Genomic DNA, 21,137 nt, shown 5'->3' on the forward strand with positions numbered 1-21,137 from the left:
CTTCTTGGCCACCTGGGCACACTGCTGGCTCATATTCAGCCGACTATCAACCAATACTCCCAGGTCCTTCTCGGCCAGGCAGCTTTCCAGCCACTCATCTCCCAGCCTGTAGCTCTGCTTGGGGTTGTTGCGCCCCAGGTGCAGGACCCGGCACTTGGCCTTGTTGAACTTCATGCAGTTGACCTCAGCCCATCGCTCCAGCCTATCCAGATCCTCCTGCAGAGCCTTCCTGCCCTCGAGCAGATCGGCACACGCACTTAGCTTGGTGTCATCTGCAAACTTACTGAGGGTGCACTGGACGCCCTCATCCAGATCATCAATAAAGATATTAAAGAGGACCGGCCCCAGTACCGAGCCCTGGGGGACACCACTAGTGACCGGCCTCCAACCAGATTTGACTCCATTCACCACAACTCTCTGGGCCCGGCCACCCAGCCAGTTTCTAACCCAGCGAAGCGTACACCAGTCCAAGCCCCGAGCAGCCAGTTTCTTGAGGAGAATGTTGTGGGGAACGGTGTCAAAAGCCTTACTGAGGTCAAGGTAGACCACATCCACAGCCTTTCCCTCATCCACCAAGCGCGTCACTTGGTCATAGAAGGTTGTTTCATAGAAGATTGTTTCACCCTCAGAGAGGGTGAGGCAACCAGCCAGTGTATGACTTCCAAAGACAACATATGCTCTCCCACCTGTATCTCTTATGGTGTTTACTATGTTTTTATCCAGTATGATGCATTTGTTATCTTTTCAGTTCAATTTAGTTTGAAAGATGCCAGGGGTATAATATGGAGATGCTTATTCAGATTCACATTGGGAATACTACTATGGTACTGAAATACATTTTGTAATGTGACCGCTTATTTGTGATGTATTTTCTTCAGGTTTGTGATTGCTTTAAAATATTTTTGCAATATAAGTTGTGTATTTTGAGTAGTCTTAGCAATGATGAAGCTTTCTCAACTTATTTTGCAACAGCTATACTAGCTTATTTCCTATGAAGTCCAGGAAAAACGGCAAGAATTACTTTAAAACAAAATGAGGTTATATCTTCCTTTTTTAGGGATCATAGTTGATCAAGGGAAAGCTGAGAAATGGAAAAATAAGCTGTAAACATAAGGAATTCTCTAAATGAACTGGATTGTGCTTTTTCTTCTGTGTGAAACTGAGAAAAAATGCAAATGCAGGCCAGCAGAAGCATCAATTAAATCTTTTTCCAGAACATTTGATTTTTAATTGTTTTTTTTTTGTGTGTGTGTGTAATGATTTTTATATTAAAAAAAATCATTTTGAAATAGAGATTTAGGACGGTTTGTCACTTCTCATGTGCAAGATGTGATATATCTTCCCCTCCGCCAAAAAAAAGTCATTTTTGTTATTTTCTTGGTGTATGGTTGTGGATTATTTGTGTGGGCCGAGAAAGCTTATAAGCATAGATATCCAGTGCTCATTTTTAAAGGAAAATGTAAATGTCTTTCATGAATTAATGCTGGTAGTATAGTATTTAAGTTTTGATGTTGCTTTCTTAGCTGTTAATCTCAGGGAATTGTTGTGATTTGTTTAGTGATAGCAGTTTTAAAATGTTCTGATTTGGAATGTCTTAAATAGCCACCTTTTGTTTGGGAGTAGCTGTAACCATCAGGAAGACCAACCTCCTCCCCTTCCAGTCTGTTGGGTGCTGAGCTCTGGCCAAGAAGAGAACCGTAGCAAAGGTGTCTTAGCACTTCTCTGGATAATGTTCCGTTACTGCCATACCATTTTTGTCCACAGGAACCTGGAATTCCTTCATGATATTATAAGTGTAGGCTTTGAGGTGGACAGTTTACATGTTCAGAAAGCTGAATATGATCTCTTTAATTTACAATAGGAATGATGAGAGATCTGTGGTGTCAGGATTTCTTTTTTGAGAATTGCGGCTGCAATGCATCTAAGAATTTGAGGCACACTTCAGAATGTCAAGTTGTGTTTGGATGTGAGGGAAACTTTGATAATTTGGTTGTTCAGCAAGGCTTACGTTTTTCTGAGAAGTTTTAGGATCAGATTTTTAAAAAGGGACATCAGCTTTCTAGATTATCATGAAATTAGCTTAGAAACTCATTTTTACAGACTGGCCTTTAGTGGAAATAAAGCTTCAGACAAGTTAACATGTGGCTTCTTTAAAGAGCAAAGGATTTCAAATAAAATCTCACTTTAAATAAACATTTTTTTAAGCTTCTCCTTGCATGTCATGTGTTAGCATGCATTATCCTATCCTTATAAAGTCCCAGTGCAGAAGTAGCATCTAGCAGCTAAATTCTACATAAATGGGAAATAAATGACTTTGGTAGGGAAAAGTATGAGAAACTTCTAGAATTAAATCACTTAAAAGAATCACAAATTGTTTGAGAAATGCTGGGAGTGGAAACTTCAGAGAAAGATAAAGGATGCAGGTACACATGAAAATGATATGCTGTAGTTACTGGGATAACCATGGACTTGAGGGAGGAAGTCACTGGAGAAAGCAATGTATGCAAACTTGGACTAATGACTGCCTAGCTGGGTGTAACGTGCAATTTATTTCTAAGAATGTGAAAGAAGTATAAGAACAACAGTTTCTGCTGTTCCTAAATTTAGTCCAACAGATCACAAATTGCACAGATGATTGGTAAAATGTGGGATAACCTCCTACCAAGTAAATAGTTCAGGCTGCTTGGAGTGAAAGCTGCCTTATTGGCCATACTATTCTACCAACTTTGAGAGGCTAAGAGAACACTCTGGTGATTTCATTCCAATTTCTAATGGAGGTTTATTGTGTCTGGACTCACAGCTACACTGTTTGGCATCTGTTTGGCTTGTCTCATCACAAAAATAGCAAATTAAATGAACTTGGAGACTATAGTACTCTAATTTCCAGAAACAGATTCCTGCTTGTTAAATAGGGGTTGAATCCTGTTGGAGATTGTGCTGCTGCTTCAGTTTTCAGTATCATTAACTGAGCACTTCTCATGGTCAGTAAAATTAATTTACAGGTAAGCTGCTAAGAAGAATATTTCATTACATCTGTATGTGCGCTGGCTGAATCCTTCATTTGTTTATAAAATGTTATAGTTTGTATTATTTCTATAGCAATGTGAACTTTTCCTTAAACGTTTTTCCTTTTTTTTTTTTTTTGTAATGCATTCTTTTCCTCAAAATATATTGCTGTTGAAATAGAGCTCTTCTGTCTTTGAACAACTCAGATTAGCGGGCAAATGAGAACAATTTGCTTTACCATGTCCTTTTGTTGACCAGTGCCAAGTAATAGTGCAAGAAACTGTTACTGTCAGACGCTTCTCTGGAAGAAAGGCTCTGCTTTGTAAAGCATGCTGATTTTTGGTGGCTAAGTATTTGCAGTCACAGTGTACCTTGGCTTTCATTTATATATCTTTTTCACAGGCCTCATTTAAAATCTTCTTAGACAATTTGTTTTTCCTTAAGAAAAACAGTTACGATAGCATCTGTTATGAATGTCAAATGTTCACATCAAAAGCCTTGAATGACTTCTAACTTGCACTTGTCAATTGGCATGGTTATGCTCAACTGAGATGGGTTCAGTGCCAGTGCAAATGTGGAAGATAGCGTCATGCTCTGAAGTTGTTGATAACCAGAAGTGGTTGGTGAACTCCTGTTGGCATTTTCTGGGAAAAAATAAAGAAAGCTGCAGAAGTGGAATGCCTTCTAACAGTTCCAGGGTGCTGATTTTATGCTGAATGAGGGGTAACCTACTAAATCACCTCTATCACCTGCAGAGCCTGCACTCCTTGGAGGACTTTGATCTGATGTGGCTGAGGCACAGCCAGTGTGTTTTGTTTTTTTTTTTTTTTGGCACGTTTCTCAAATGTGTGAACCCTTATATCCTAGCGAGGAGAACAGAGGTGACAAGTTCAGCATGTTTTTGAATTCTGTTAGCTTCAAAGCAAGCTGAATGTGCAAATGTATGCTTTTTAATTTATACTTGAATTACGTATATATGTTGCTACTTTTGAATCCAATAAATGTAAAATGCTGAGTGCATAATTAGCATTGTGTGCTAAAGCTTATGTATCTCCCAATATTTAAGAATTGAGTTTTATCTAATCCAATTTTGTTGAAAATGTAGGAAGTTATGCAGGTAGCCTTGTTAGCTGATCCTATGGCTGTTTGTTTTTCTTCTTAAAAAGGAAATTTTGTAGCAAAAAAAGAAAAATGTAGCTTTATCCTGTAAACATGTAAGCCTGTGTTTAATAACATTCAGGTGGGTAGCCTTAGTGAATTCAATAGAAAAGAATCCATTGCGTAGAAGTACCTCTTATTTCTAAGACATGAGTTTGAAATACATCTTAAAACGAAAATTATTATATTACCGTAAATGACAGAATATGAATAAACATATCTAATATGAAAGTAGACAAACCTGCAAGTCTAATTATAAATTCAGTCAATTTCCCTGTAAATTATTTTTAGTTCTTAGGTTTTATTCCTAAAACAAATTAATTGCTGACTTTAATGTGTTTAATATATGCATATGTTAAAAGATAAATGGCCTTACGTTTCAAAGAGTATTGGTATGAGTGTTGACGTATAGATGTTGGCTGTTGCATGACCATGCTTAACAAGTTTTTGGGGTATTCTACCATTGTTGCCTTAGTTACTTTACTTTTTCTTAAATGTGTATTTTGACATTGTTAATATTCCTGATCCATCCCAAGTGACTCTTCCTGTTGCTTTTGTAAGGAATTTGTAAGGAAATATTTAATATCATGACATTGTTCTAGTGGTTCATTCTGTGTCTTTTGTTGTTAATTGCTTATAACCTCGTCTGCCCTCATGTATAGCAAAGGGAAAGATAGATAATAGGTGATGCTTTATGTCTTAGCGTTTACAAAAGCTTTTGGCTTGAAGCAATATCTTCAACATAAACACATTTATTAAAAATGTTAAGACATTTTTTAAAAAGTGTAACTTTAATGAAACTGTTATTTGTACCACTTTTGAAGATCAAACACAGACTTTTTATCACCTTAATTCTGCAAGCTCTTGGAGCAAGGTCTAGAGCATCACAGCAGCTCTCCACACTGGTTCTTCCTTCCAAAACCTTTGTAATGATCCTTAGCCTATCTTCCTTTCTTGCATGATGACATAAGCTAATGTTGCACACATCTGCAATAATGCTTGTCTTCATAAGTAGGTGTTGTTTATGCTCCTGGTGGGCTCCAGTAGTCCAGAGTATGTGAATGAGAAAAATGAATGCACAAGACTATACAAAAAAAATTAAAGACTTCTGTCAGAATCACAACTTGGTGTCATTAGCATGCCTACAATTTGAAGAGTTGACTTTTAAATGATACCCTTACCTCCATCACATTTGATAGAACCCTTGACAAAGCAAAAAATATCCCAAACATTTCAAATTTGCTTGCTCACAAACAAAGCAGAAATGCGGACTAGATAATAAGTTAGCAATATGAAGTTGCAATGTGAATTGACCTACTTGCAGCACTTTGGATGCTCTAAGGCAAATGAGACTTCAGTTGAGAAAAAGCTTGGCTGTTCAAGTCATAATATAAATACATTATTTCTGACTTAAAACTTTTTTCCCTTACCCTACTATTTTCTTTACTTTTTTTAAACATAATTATAAAAATGGAAATTTGAGCTGAAATAAGTCTTAAATTGATTCTTTGCCTATGTTAATAATGAAAAATGTTGTATTGCTTTAAAAAAAACACAACTTTATCTGCATTTCTCATGTCCTTGAAGTTACAGGTGCTCTGCTAAAGAAGCTTTAAAAATCAGTCTTTTGTCCTTAATAAGTATAACTGCTAATGTATTGGTTAAAAGGAAGGGAAAAAAAAGGTGGATTTCTTGTCATTCTCTATTTAGAAATAATAGAACAAGACTGGTCTTCTAGTTTTTGTTATAAAACTTTCATGCTGTCTCAGATTGTTCTTATTTTTAAGCTCTAACTTCTCAATTGTAATAGATAATTAAATCTGTAACAAAGATAATATTTCTGTAAACTGTTAAATAGTCACTCAAGCTGGGTAGACTTTGGCAAAAATAAAGCAAAATTGTGCTGGTCAGTAGGCCTGATTTTTAAGGTACTCTGAAAAATGATATCTGCTTTTATGTGTTTTTTTTTCTTCCCCAGAAGAGACCATTTTAGTTATTTTTTTTTAAGACACCTAACTTTTATGTTAATTAGTAGACACTAAACTAAAAATACTGTTTGTCTGGATAACCAGGTGCCTTAAAATAATCCCACATAAAAGACCTGAGTTCATAAATGCAGTCTTGCGTTGATAAATGAGATTTGTTAGGGAGAAAGAAGTAAGAGTAGAGGTGAGGTAGAGTAAGAGGCAAGTGACAAACGCTTGCAGGAGCCTTTGGAAGGCACAGTGAATATAAGCGAGGATACAGAATCTAGCACAGAAGACACCTGCACACTAAAATGTTAAGAACTCTTTCTCTGAAAGACAAATGCTTGCCTAACCTTTAGGAGTATCTGTATATCCCGAGAATGTCATTATGGTGCAGGAAAGCTGAGAAGAGTCAAACTGTAAAGATGCTTCCAGTGGTCTGGAACATACGTTTTTCTTTTAATAATTGTGATTTTTTTTTTCCAACAAAAATAGGAGCTTAACAGTAGAAGCTGAAGAGAGAGCAGACAGGTAACAAATCATTGACACTGAAGTCAGGACTGTGCTTTGATAAACTAAATCAAGCATTTTTGCCTTTTATATTCAAAACTTTACTTTTAACAATGCTTTGTTAATTTCAGTGCTTAATATGTTAAACAAAGGATGAGGCCAAACATTCTTGCTTCTTTTGATTGACAATTGAATTAGAATAAACTTGGATAGTGATAGCTCCCAGCTCTTAGCTGGGAGATAACTTGCTGTGCAGACTCTAGGGGCTTCCATCACCAAGAACTGGCGGATATGTGTAGCCCTTTAGCTTTTATAAAGATACAGTGTGTTATCTGGCAAACCAGTGAAAATTAGCCCTGATCATTCTGACATTACTTGACTGAAGAAGCCTTTTTTTTTTTTTTAATACTGTGACCTATCTTCAGGTCTTTAGTATTTGACACAATTAAAAAAAGTCTTAAAATACTATCTTCTCTTAAGCATTTTAGAAACTCTAGGGAGGCGTTTTTGGCACATGCAGGAGCGCAGGAAAGATTTCTTTGAGTGGAAGCGTTAGAGAGAAAGTGTTAGGAATTAGTGTTCCAGCAAGGAGGTGGCCTAATCTAAAGTTACAAAGTAATGCAGGTGTGAGTTGAAGTTTAAATATTACTTATATTTAAAGCCCATTTCTAATTAATATTTAGCTTTCAATTTGATTGAAAACAGTTGCAATGTCTCTAACATTGTAATAGAGAGAAGCTGATGCATTGCAAAGTGTTGTACCTCTAATGAACACCAGCCTTACTTTAAAATTGTGAAACTCCTATAAAAGGGAATTGAAAAGGTATTGTTGACTCTTCACTTAAGTATACTCAAGAGTAATATAATTGACAATCCTGCTAATTCAGTCAGAACTGCTTGCTCCTCAAGATTTTTAATACTGCATTTTGAGCAAATATTTCAATTGCTGCAGTTTCCACTTTCTGATTGCATGATGAGTGTTAATTGCTGTTGCTGCACCTGACAACATTAGATTGCATGACAGTCTTTCCATGTATTTGTGTATTTGGCAGCCATTTCTTTCTTCGTGCACTATTTCTTTTGTGTGAAATAGAAACAAAAGCCAGGTAGGTGTGATGAGCTATTGCTGTGATGTGATAAATGCCGAGTCTTTCATTTAGCATCAGTGGGAGTTGAGGGACATCACCAACTTGCAAGATCAAAACAGACTTTGTAACTAACTTTGTACACAACTACATAGGCACTAGTTGTGTAATTACCTACAAAAAAAAAAGTAGTGAAATTAATGCTTATTGACAATTAAATATAAAACAACTGCAGGAGACTATAGTAAAATTTGCATTTACTTTAGAAATTCAGACTCGGGGCACTCAAAGGAACCTAAATAAAGACGATACTGCTTTTAACGTCATGTATCTTTTGTTTTTCAATGTTCTCAGAATAGTAGACTAATAGGAAGAATTGGTTGGGATTTTTTCTCGTGGTTAAAAAATGGGGGGAAAAACAAGCCATTTGATTTGCTTGGTAATGGTAAAATAGCAAAAAAGAAAAAAAAACATTGCCCTTTTTAATAAAAACAATGTAGGGCTTGTAGTAATTCCCATATGAACCAACATTTTGTTCATTATCTTTTTGTTACTTTATTAAAAGAAAACATGCTGTGCTGCTCAGATTGAATAAAGGAAGCATACTGTATAGGAGCTTTTGGTTCTCCATACATAGTTTGCATCATGTTGATGTTTGTTTTTTTTTTTTAAGCAGCACAGATGACAAAAAAAATGTAAAGAAAGTATTCTTTTTTTTAAAACAATTAAATACCAAGGTAAATGAAAAAGATGTGCCAGAAATATCTCTGGCTCTCAATCACTACTTTAAATACACCTGCATATCCTGGCTTTTGTGTACAGTGCTGTTTTTCTGTTAAGAGTATGTACATAATTATTTCTTATATATATGCATACACACACACATGCTCTTTGCCAGGACTTTTGATTTATGGAGCCGAATTTTTTCTGAGAATCTTCTTCCTTAGGGGTGTTTCTGAGTGTAAGGTAGGGAAGATGAGTTCTAGTGGAGAATATATCTTCTGCATCATCTCTTAGTTTTTCTATTTTGTTGCTTTCACTTTATATTTTGGGAGCTTTATAGTACTGAACAGTTTTAGACAGTTTGGAAGCCACAGAGTATATTAAATATCTGATAACTTCTGCACTTAGCTGTCTCTGTATATTATCTGGGGAGGATAGCTGTAAGGGAAGGGCTCTCTTAAAGCTTTCATCAGTATTACAAATGTTTGAGCTCTTGGCTGAATGTGAGTGTTGGGGAGTAGTCCTACAGAGCTATTAAGTATTTGGCTAATATCCAAACTTACTGCTGACCAGGTGCCTCTGGCCAGAGGGGAGACAGAAACTCTAAATTGGGTCTGAGCTTTCTAAGCATAATTGTCAGGATATTTTAGTCTACATGATCTGCCTTTTGGTGATCTGTTCTGCTCCTGCGTTGCCTGCCCTTGAGGATGGTGTAAACAGCCCTCATGGGAGATAACATTGATGCAAAGTCAGAAGGTGTCTCCATGTTCAAATACTGCTTATTGGCTCATGATAAGGAAACAGGAACACTGACCTTATGAGATGAATAGCATACCCCTGTCTAAGCAAGAAAACACACATAAAAAGCCAACAACCAAAACCAAATCCGATAACAGCAAAAAAAACAAAAACAAAAACACACCCCTCTTTATCCTTTGTTAAAAACGCTTGGGTGCTGTTAATACTAGGAAGAATGATTTCTGTACAGTTGAGATGATTTACATTTAGCAGTCAGTGTATTTCTTGAGTGCAGTGTGAATATTTGATCATATTATGTTTTCTATCATGGGAATATCTCACGAGGAGAAGTTTGCCATGTTTTATCTCCAGTCCCATATCTAGTTATTGAAAACTTTCCATGCTTCTTGGTGTTTTCCAGCATAGTGTTCTCTGATAATGTTTTTCAATAAAATTGTTAAATCTGTGGAATAGCTAGACTGCATGCTGTCTGGCACCTGCCTGTTTGTGAAGCCTTTCATGAGAAACTGGTGAGAACTGTGTGTGCTGTGGCTATGTGCAGCAAAGCTCAAAAGCCTTAGCCTGGAGTATCTAATCTGAGAAGGCTGTGCTATTTAGGCCTAATATTTTACAGGAGAGACATGCAGTGTAACAACATATTGTGACTTTTCTGAACTGAATGAAGAAGAAATTTCATTTCATGAAAAAAATCTGTTCAGATACCATGAGCTTTCGTCCTGCAAGATCTGGTTTCCATTTTTCAGCTGAACCATCGTGATTCACAGAGTTTAGGAAATAAGTAAAATAGCTCCCAATCCATTCTGAGGCTCAATTACAATGCCTCTATGCATTTATTTTTATTTATTATGATATCAGAGATTGACAGATGCAATGCAGAAAACTGTCACTTTGAACTTGGTGGCACTGATTTGTTTAAACAGCTTTTTGATGAAATTACTTCTTGTCTGGAGAAGGGCTGGTGGAAAAAATCAGTGAAAAATTATTGGGTTATGTGAAGACAGTATTTTGAGGAAACTGTAATTATACAAAATTTAAAAGTAATGCATTGGAGAAGCAAGTGAAGTGAGACAACTTGTTTAATATTGTATTGGAATTCTGTGTTTTAAGTCTATATTAAAAAAAAGATAGTTAAAAGGCAAGTAAAACACAGTGTCTGAGTTGTAAACGATGTGGATAATGTTGAACCCGTGTTGTTTTTGCCTGTAGAATGCAGGTGATGAGATGAGAGAGAAATGTGAAAAATAAGCTGAATTTAGAACAGCCACCACAAAGTATTCTAGCCTGAAATAGACTTTCTTATTTGCTGGGATTTTCAAGGCTGATGAGAGCATAAGGGGTGGGGTAGTGGGAGAGGTTTTTTCCATGAGAACATATGCTTAATTTTCTGAATACTTTTATGTAGTTATATTCACAGTTGTGTTCTGAAATATTAAAGTCACAATAATAATGGCTATCTTAAGTCATACAGGTATACATTAAAAAGCAATTTCTGAAGTAAGAAAATGTTGAGACAGGCAATTGGGTGTCTGCTTTTTTCTAGTACTATTATATCATATTTTAAAACCCAAAAGAACCTTTTCATTCATGGGAAAACACATTCAGTAGGTCTGCTGTCTATCCCAGAGCAGACTGAATGAATTTGAGTGACTTTTCCTTTCCAGAGAAATTTTGAGGGAGATGCAGTCTTCATGAGTTGTATGGGAGCTCCTTTGTGCTCTGGTATGTGTACTGCAAGACCTGTACCTTCTGGGCTTCTCCCAAGAGGAAGGGTTGTCTCTGTAGTCGTGGGTACAGTGTATACGTAGGTCTATACAGCTCTCCCGTCCTTCCCATTGTGAGGCTGAAATTCCAGTTTCTACTTGATTCCATTTGTCTTTTTTTTCCACCCCTCGTATTATGGCATGGAAAGGTTTTGCTTTAGTTTAACATCCTTGAAATACTGGGGGGAAAAAAAGATTGCTCTACAGCATTTCTTTATTTTTATTTATTTATTTATTTTGCCCATAAGTTAAAATGCTGATATAAAAGCAATACAGTTTTCAAGATAGAATCATTTGTGTCTTTCCTGTCCACCCTGGGCTCAAACAGACCAGTTCTTTTCCAGCCAGTCCTGAAGGAAGAGGAGGGTAAAGTGGATCTTTTCTCTTACTCTCTCTTTTCTTCCAGTGAGTAGATAATGATCTCTGCAGCAATTGTTGAGGCCCTGAGGCTGATATTGCCTATTCTTATCTCAAATTCCTGATGCACTGAGACACACCATAAATTTTCCTAAAGCCAGGCTCACTGTATAAGCAATAAGGAGTACAGAATGGTGTAGATGCCTTTCTTCTGTCTTCCACAAAGCAATGGTAGATGGCTTCTCCTGTATGTGAGACTCTTCACAGCCACAAAGGAATGCTCAAGGTTTATCCTTAACTTCAGGTGTATGTACTTCCAGGCGAAGGCCCACTTTTACATGCTTTCCTTTTTTGTTGTTTCCAAGACAGATGGTCTGTACAATCAGATTGTAATAGGCAATGAATTGCTAATGAAATAGATAAATACCTACAGATTATTCCTAAACCAGGACTTTCAACTTTCTGTCTGTGAGCTATCCTTAGTGGCCAGTGAAAGTTAGTAATGTTTGTATTGGAGTAAATTTTAATGGAGCAGCCTGGGTGCAGTACAAAGAGTTCAGAGTTCCCAAATTATTAATATTGAATGAATGCCACTCTCATATTTTTCCCAGCACCCACAGTGGCGTTGTTGAAAACATTTCAGTGTAGTGCAGTGCCTTCCACTGATGAATTTCATGGCTTTTGATGCACCTTGGGAAAGAGGTGAAAATTCACAGGAATGGCCACTGATGTATTATAGTAGTTTAAACAAATTGAACAAGGTGAAACACTTCAGCTGGTTCAGACGCATAATTATAGGTAAAAAATGCTGGCTATTAAATGTGATGAAAACGTAGTGCATACAAAGCAATTCTTAGAATTCGTGTAAGCCATGTGGTACGTGTATGTGTGCGATAACGGGGGGGTCAGTGGAGAACTCAGTGTGTTTCTTGTTTGCTGACACTGTTAGTATCTGTAATGTTTCATGCTGAAATTGTTGGTGAGTATTTAGTACACTACAGATTACTAAAAAAAAAAAAATTAAAACTTCCTTCTGCCTGTCTCAACACTTTATGGTGTGGATTTTTTTTCAGATATTTAGGAAATAATCTATAGATAATGAGGACGCTGTGAGGGAATGGTTAAAGATTACAGGATTTAATGGAATCCATCTTTTGCTCTTCCTCCAATTACCTCTGAATTAAATGGTACTAGATCTGATTAATGAGCACCAATTTAATTAATACCATTGATTTTTTTGAGACAGATTAGTTTTAAAAAAATCAGTAGACCTACCATATCCTGAAGTCTTATTTGTATATTGATATTTATGCTATATAAAGCTAATAAACTTATTCAAAACTTTGTAAATATGTAATAGTAGTATAGTATTTTATAACAGTAAGAACATCTGATCCACATCGGTCTGTTTGGTTAAATAAGTTGTGAAGATAGTTCTATCTCAGTAATATGCATGGGGGGAGGCGGGGATGGAACTCCTTTTATGAATGAAAACCTAGATTATTGTCGTGTAACCTTTACTTGAGAAGCTGATTAACAACAAATGTTAGCAAATCAGTACTTCATTTAACAAATAATGTGTTGTAATATTGCATTGTATTGTTTAGGAGGAAATAGTCACTCAAATCAGCTTGTATTTTTTAAATTTTTATTCATAAAATGGTTCTACTGGGTAAAGCTGAGCTATTTGAATGTTGCTTTCTTCCTCCTTTTTCTTATCCAAAGTCTGTTTATTAATCCAAACACAAAATAGAACCCCTGCCTATTTCCTTGTTTTCATCTAATGTTAGTAGAGAAAACACAGAGTCACTGAATTCCTATTTTTATACTATCTTTTGAAAATGTAATACTGTGTTTTGGGTGGTTCTTAATGCCAGCAACAACTATTGTTTCTCTCCTTTATGTAATTCCTATGGTCAGTCACTTAAGTCCATTAACTTACCAACTCATATGCATTTTTGGGTCCATGGTGTTTATTGCAACATAAAGCTTATTAAACTAAGTCAAAATGTCAAGGTATTCTAACAAGAAAGAAATCAGCATTTTTTTTCTCTGAATGGAACTAGTTTTAAAATGCATTTTATCCAGTCATCCTAAATACAGAATGTATTAAAAATTTTAAAAGTAATCACTCTAGGAGAAATGATATGTGCTCATTACTTTCCTCGTTGTAAACTTATTTGCCAAATGGGGGGAGCTTACTTATTTTGTAATATCTTTTTTCCCTTCTAGGTATCTGATTTTGGAGGAATAGCTTTTTGCCTACTGGAAGAATGCAGTGAAACTGCCAATATTTCTAGCTGGAATTATAAGTTTAATATTCACCTTTAGTGTTACTAATTTCTTACTAAATAGTACCTCAAAGTAGAATAAAGATGTATGGAAGTGCAAGAACAATCAGCAACTTAGAAGGAAGTCCCTCCAGGTCTCCTCGTTTGCCAAGATCTCCTCGCCTAGGCCACAGGCGAACAAGTAGCGGAGGAGGAGGAGGAACGGGTAAGACATTATCAATGGAGAACATCCAGTCCCTTAATGCAGCCTATGCAACATCTGGACCAATGTATCTGAGTGACCATGAAGGTGTAGCTTCTACTACTTTCCCAAAGGGCACGATGACTCTTGGAAGGGCTACAAATCGAGCTGTGTATGGTGGTCGAGTCACAGCTATGGGGAGCAGTCCTAATATTGCTTCAGCTGGACTGTCCCACACAGACGTCCTTTCTTACACTGATCAGCATGGAGGACTGACCACATCTTCACACCATCATCACCATCAGGTTCCTTCTATGCTGAGGCAGGTTAGAGATAGTACCATGTTAGACCTGCAGGCTCAGCTTAAGGATCTACAGAGGGAGAATGATCTTCTCAGAAAAGAACTAGACATTAAAGACAGCAAGCTGGGATCCTCCATGAACAGCATCAAAACTTTCTGGAGTCCTGAATTAAAGAAAGAAAGAATATTGAGAAAGGAAGAAGCAGCCAGAATGTCAGTTCTTAAAGAGCAAATGAGAGTTTCCCATGAAGAAAATCAGGTAAGTAATTCTGTAAGTTTCTTCCTGTTGATTCATGGCTAAGTACTAGATATTTTACTTATAATATTGCATCCTACACTGGAACACATTTGACAATAGTAAGAATTTTGTTTTATCTGCATTGGGCTGTTAATAGAAAAGGACACTAATAAGAACCTGAATGCAGGTTATAGTTTTCTCCATGCAGCATTCTTTCACATTGTAGCTGAAGACAATGATTGTTTATCACCAGCTTATTTTATTATTTTTGAGACTTCCTGTAGTGTATTTTTTAGCAACAGTCTAAATATACTCGGCAACCTTTTCTGAAGAGATGCATGAAGCATTTATACAAAAGTATAAACAAACATCCAGAAGCATATTTTGCATGAACTGTATAGGGATTTAGCTGTTTAGCTTTTTTAAGTTAAAAGATGAAGTGATATTAAATTCCAAAATGGAATCTTCTATAGTTCTGCATGTTGCAGAATGATGTTCCAGTGGTGTTACCAGCAATAATTCAGAGACCTGTCTTAGAAAAAGACCGTCTTGTAAATATGTACTTCGAACACTTGTATTTGCAACACAACAATCTTTTCCCAAAGCTATAAAAAGACTAAAGCTATAATGTCACACTTCATGAGACTATTTTATTTCACAAAGTTATATAAAATAGTGGCATTGAGTAGATCAAAAAATTATCATATTGCTGTCTCCACGCACTTCTTGGCTGCTGATCTTATTTAAAACTGCTCCTTTTCAGACCATCTGTTAACTTCCCCCAGACAAAAACACAATCCTGTGTTTCTCTCACTTCCAGATTCCCAATCTAAACTTCTTTACTGGCTGGCAAACAGCAATAACTGAAATTTTTAATTTACTTCTGAGTTTCTGATGATCATTACTTTTCACCAAACTTTCTGATTCCTAGATATTTAGATACATGGCATGCCCATGGAACTAATGAGCTTGGTCTTGACTGACACCAGTCATACTGACTGGTTCTTGATCAGGAATTCAGTACTGTGGATGTGAATCCTTACTATGTAAGGAAATAACATAAAACTTCTGAGGTCAGCCCAAAAGTCTTTCTAGCCCACTGTGACATTGCTAGCAACGTCTAAAAGTTCATAGGCTTGAGCAAGTGTATGATGAGAACTCCACCAAGTGCTCTTTGATCCAGGTACAGTTTGTGTGCCTAACTCTCAGGGGACTTTTTGAATTAAGCCAGTCTGCTTTTGGACCTACATAAAATTCTAGTGTCCACAGCCTCTTATGAGAGCAGATCCTATAGCCTCACATGAAAAACCACTGTCTTGCATTGGATGTGGCACTAGATTTTGGCTACTTTTACTGACTGCATTTTCCTAGCCCCAGAAGAAACATTGAGTTTCAGATCAGAGATCTCAAACAGAGATCCCTCTCTGGTGCTCGTCTCCTTGCCACCTGTGGTTTTATAGCAGCCCATCATCACACTGCTCTCACAATTCATTTTCACAGAGGAGAATGTTATTCCTTTCATATATAATTTCTTTGATTTTTCTCTGGATCTTTTTCAGACTTACTATACAGTTTTTTGAGGTGTGGAGACCAGAAGTGCTCATGTTTTTCATAATACAGGAGAAAAATAGTTTATGCGCTGATGATAGTGTTTGTCCTGTTATTCTGTATGTCTCTTCCAACATTTCCCAACACTGTTTTTTCTGGTTTTGGATGGTGTTACTGTTTTTTTCTTTTTTTTTTTTTTTTGCTAGTGAGTACTCAGCTAATGGATTTCAATTAAATTAATATTTTAATGGACTTATAGCTGCAGGATCTCATCAGTAGCTATACTCAGTTCAGATTCCATCTTGTTATGCATGAAGGTAATTTTATTTCATTTGTCTATAATTTCACATGCATCTCCCTAAATAGAATCTTTCAGTCCTGTGAAATAAAAGGAACATTGGGGAAAATATCAGAAAATGAGCAACATTTGATATGGATTTGTCAAAAATCACATCAAACAAGTCTGGTTTTGTTGTATGACAGGAGAACAGGCTTTATGCGTAACCAAAAAGCACTAGTAACATTGATGTTATGGAAACTTTTTACACCATCTCTGTTCGTCAGTGAGATTAAATTGTTATTGTAAGGATGCCTATCTTGTTGGAAGACTGAGTCAGTGTAATCATCAGTGATTCATGGTAAAATTTGAAAGACAATATCTAGTAGGATCAGGCAGGGATCTGTCATGTTTCAGGTTTTCATCAGTGACGTGAGTAATGAATATGTCACTCTACCAGATAATGTCAAACAAGGAAGGGCTAAAAACATCCTGGAAAATAGGTTTATAACTGAAAACATTTTTTTTTCCCAATAGAAGATTAGTTAGAATCAGAGCCTTCTTCTAAAAGTGACAAGAGCTGCCAAAAAATCTATGCAAAGATTTGTGGACGCTGACTAGGAGACTTCTGATTTTCTTTTCAAGATAATTTTACATTTGAAGATATGTGCACCTGGTCTTTGATATTACAACCCAAAGACAAGTTAACTGTCTTGTCTTGTTGTTCTTCTCTATCATTCATTATGTTCTCTCTGAGCACAATTAGTACTCTCTATGAGCACGGTTGGTATTATTCCCTATATGGTTCAATTAGATACAGAAGAGCAGGAAGTACTCTAAACGTTTTAAACAATTAAAAGTGGTTCTTCGTCTTGGAATCAACCATTTGAAGTGTCTCAATTGGACATTGCACTTTTTTCAGGTAGGTTATTATTTGTAGAAATCTTACTTGAATATATTATACAGAAGAGTTAATGTCGAAGGTTTCTCTGGAGAGCAGACTGCTAGGAGGTGGAAAGAACTGGAAGGACACAAATCTTCTGCAATGTTAGTTCCTACAATTGCTACCTGTCCCTCAGAAATTTTTTTCTTCTAGGAAACCACATAATTTTAATTTGCTTAATATGTTCTTTGAAAACATATTATAAATTTTGATCTGCCTTTGAAGTTTAATTCCTGCCCTGATACTGCAGGAGTTCTTTGGATTAAAATGAAGATCAAGGATAAAAAGGATAGTGAACAGTTCCTCTGAGAGGCTTGTAGGTTTGAATACAAAATTGTTCCTTGCAATAATTTCAGGCATCTGTATCAGTATGAATAACTTTCAGATACTGCAGTTAAGACAATAGAGCTGATAAAATATAATAATTTAACCAGCAGATAAGAGTATGCATGTTCATAAAATAAGAACTGCAAGTTTAACCACTCAATGTTATTTTACATGCTTACATTATTAACACATTTCATTTTAACTTTGATTTGTGGCAAATATTTAAGTAGAAAACTAAAAGAATTAGAATCATAGAATGGTTTGGGTTAGAAGGGACCTTAAAGACCACCTAGTTCCAAACCCCTGCCATGGGCAGGGATGCCTTCCACTAGACCATGGAATCATCACAGAATCATAGAACGGCTTAGGTTGGAGGGGACCTCAAAGACTCTCTATTTCCAACCCCTGCTATAGGCAGGGACGCCACCCACTAGATCAGGCTGCCCAGGGCCTCATGCAGCCTGGTCTTGAACACCTCCAGGGATGGGGCAGCCACAGCTTCTCTGGGCAGCCTGTGCCAGTGCCTCACCGCCCGCTGAGTGAAAGAATTTCCTCCTATCTAATCTAAATCCACCCTCTTGGTTTAAAGCATTACTTGTCCTTATTACTGCATGCCTTGACAAAGAGTCCCTCTCCTGCTTTCCTGTAAGGCCCCCTTTAGATACTGGAGGGCTGCAATGAGGTCTACCTGGACCCTTCTATTCTCCAGGCTGAACAATCTGAACTCCCTCGCCCTGTCCTCATAGGAGAGGAGCTCCAGCCCTCTGATCATCCTCGTGTTCCTCCTCTGGACTTACCCTAACAGGTCCACGTCCATCTTACACTGGGGACTCCAGAGCTGAACGCAGGGCTCCGGATGATGTCTCATGAGAATTGAGCAAAGGGGGAGAATCGCCTCCTTCAGCCCGCTAGCTACACTTTTGATGCAGTCCAGGATACAGCTGGCTTTATGGGCTGCAGGTGCACATTGCCAGCTCTTGTTGAGCTGCTTGTCCACCAACACACCCAAGTCCCTCTCCTCAGAGCTGCTCTCAAAAGAAAATATACTAAGAAATATTCTGAAATGTTTCCCTTCCATGTATTAGTTGTATTAGTAAACTGTATTCCTAATTAAACCTTGATTGGACTGGTGTATACAGTCTAATGAAAATTATATACCATTCACTTTGTTTTCTGATGCAATACATGTTATACAAACTGTGCTCTTTTACTTATTTAGCTGCCTTGTAAAAGAGAAGGCAGGAAGCAAGGAATACAGTTTAATTTGTTATTAATTTGCTAACTTATCTGGGAACTAGTCAGTAGATTTAAACACATTTATATATCTATAGATTTTAATGTTATCTGTATTATGATTTAGTCTGTATTTTTTTCTAATTGTGTGTGTATATATATATATATATATATATATATTAAAAACAATAAAACAAAAACCAACCACTCACCCCTTCTTAACTTCCTAGTTGTTTCCATGGCTGGGATCAACCCTACCTAGTTTCAAACTGGAGAATCCATTGCTTAGACCTTGCTGGCATCCTCTAAAAGCAAGTCAAAGGAAGCTGAAGATCTGTTATCTCCTCCCACACTAAACTTCTGAGACTATGTTCTTCAGCATTTTTTGAGGAAATTTTGTTTATTCCCATTGGAATCCTTGAATCCTGATCCCAGTGAAATGCTCAAGAATGTGATGGTAATTGAACCATAATTTTGAGTTACCAGGTATTTTCTTTAATGTGCATCGAAGTGTACACTTTATTACTAGTTTAAAAGGTGGGGTTGTTCCTAGATTGTTCCCCATTGTTCCTAGATAGCCAAGGTAGTTAAAGGAGTTTTTTGGGATAAAAATTCCTTTCAGGTAGTCTCATTGTTTCTATATAAATGTGTGCAGCACCACAAAGTTTGAATCTTTTTGTGATTATTCATGATGTATGGGGCTATATCCAGAAAGAAAGCTAGTAACCTCAGAAATGGAAATTCTCAGTTCATATTTTACTCTGCTTCCTGAGGAGTCGTATGTTAAACTATTTTAATACAAATCAGAAAGAAAACATTACCTGATCCTTCTTACTAAATATGTCTTTCTTCAAGACAAAGTTACCACTTTAAATATTTTCAGCTCAAATCTGTGTTATGGTATTTATGACCAATGGAAGTATACTTCAAGGTATCTTTAAAGCCAGTAGTTTCAGCATGTTCATTCACGCTATTTTCTGTTTTTCGCTATACTGTTGTTTCCTGCTTTCTTCAGCTTGTTTTTTTCAATACTCTCTGTTAAAGACTGAATGCATGTTTGTTTAGTTTTTTAAACTTTATTTTTACTTTATTTTTGATGTTATCTTCACTGTTTCCCTCATTTAAATTAATTTACACTGATGGCAATTTAGGTAAGTGCAAAATATTTCCATTTTTTTAAAACAAGACAAAGTGTTTAAGTTTGTGTAATGGATTAAACAATTATAGAGCAAAAGTTTATTATCTGAAGATGAAAGCAGAGTGAAACAGAAGTACATCGGTATTTCTTTTTATGAATTTGAAAATCAGAACACGTTTCTGTCAATTGGAGAGGAGCTAAAATAGCAGGGCTGCTCTGATGAGGAATGAGAATACACAGGCAGAGCATTGCAGAATGAGTCAGCTGCACCAGAAGTGTGTGTCTTGGCTTTTGTGCTACTGCTGCTGACAATGATGAAAGGGCTATTAGCTTGGTGGTGGGAGGGGATAAGGGGGTTATCATAGTACTGTAGATGTCTGAGGAACTTTTGAGGAAGCAGCAACCTAAAAGAGGCTAAGGACTAATTGGGAATGTTTTTTTAAACCGTATTAAAATGTCTTTATTTTTTATTTTTATTTATTTTTTTAATACCTCAAAAAGCTTAGGAAGAACTGAGCGATAAAAAGAATAAGGGAAATTTGTCTCGGGGTGTGTAAGTGCTTGCTTTGGTCTTGACTGAAGCCTTTTGGTATTATTCTGGCTTAGAAAATAGTGCACGTGTATACGTTATATAGTAGAAACCAGTACTTTCAGTTTTATGAAAATTAGCACGCTGTAATGGTTGTTTGAAGGGGACAGTAATAAGTTATATCCTTTCTGTGTGTCTTTGAGATATAAAGAGATCTGAGGAAAGCAAGTGTTATCTTGTTCTGTTCCCCTCATTGTATAAGGAGTATGAATTTTATTTCTACCTGTGTTAGTCAGTTAGGTCACCTTTTTTGTTGCCTTTTTTTTTTTAATGCAAAATGTAACTCACTCACAATTATGCCAGCGCCAAGGTGCTAGCATGGAAAAAGCTTTTTCCAATTGCATCCTGAAGTTTTAGAATGAGTGTCAAATGATGAGTGTTGGTGAGTGTTCCTTATGAAGAAGTATAAACAAGGCTAGTCATGTTTTAAGGAGAGATAAATTGACCGTGGAGCTGAAACAGCATTTCAGTAAAAGATGTTTGGAACTGTATAATGCTATGTGACTCAGAATTGTTCTCTCATCAGTTTTGAACACACTCACATCCTATGTTCATTTCTTATATGTTGTTATATTTGGTGCTACATCCCTGAGATACTACCAACTGTTGCTGCTTCTGTGTATTGTGTGTGTGTTGTTTTTTTTGTGTGTGTGTCCTGTAATAGTGATGATCATCTGCTGCTGAATTTAGTAATTGCATCCTGCTAAATTTCCCTTGCAGATTCAGGTGGAAACTGCATTCTGTGT

At 36.6% G+C, this 21,137-nt stretch overlaps 1 protein-coding gene across 30 annotated transcripts in view; it reads left to right on the forward strand.

The window, feature by feature from the left end:
• Window positions 1-21,137, forward strand: part of ERC2 (ELKS/RAB6-interacting/CAST family member 2) — a 525,223-nt gene that overhangs the window by 15,492 nt on the left and 488,594 nt on the right. For all 30 annotated transcript variants that reach the window (XR_014571289.1, XR_014571290.1, XR_014571291.1 and 27 more), the window contains one exon: window positions 13,558-14,357. Coding sequence is in view for 23 of the 30 variants with exons in the window: in XM_083795056.1 (XP_083651182.1) it covers window positions 13,701-14,357 (657 nt within the window). In the remaining 7 variants the exon portion in view is untranslated. The remainder of the gene's footprint in view (window positions 1-13,557; window positions 14,358-21,137) is intronic.

The sequence above is a fragment of the Anser anser genome, assembly GCF_964211835.1.
Source record: "Anser anser genome assembly, chromosome: 12".
Lineage (NCBI taxonomy): Eukaryota > Metazoa > Chordata > Aves > Anseriformes > Anatidae > Anser > Anser anser.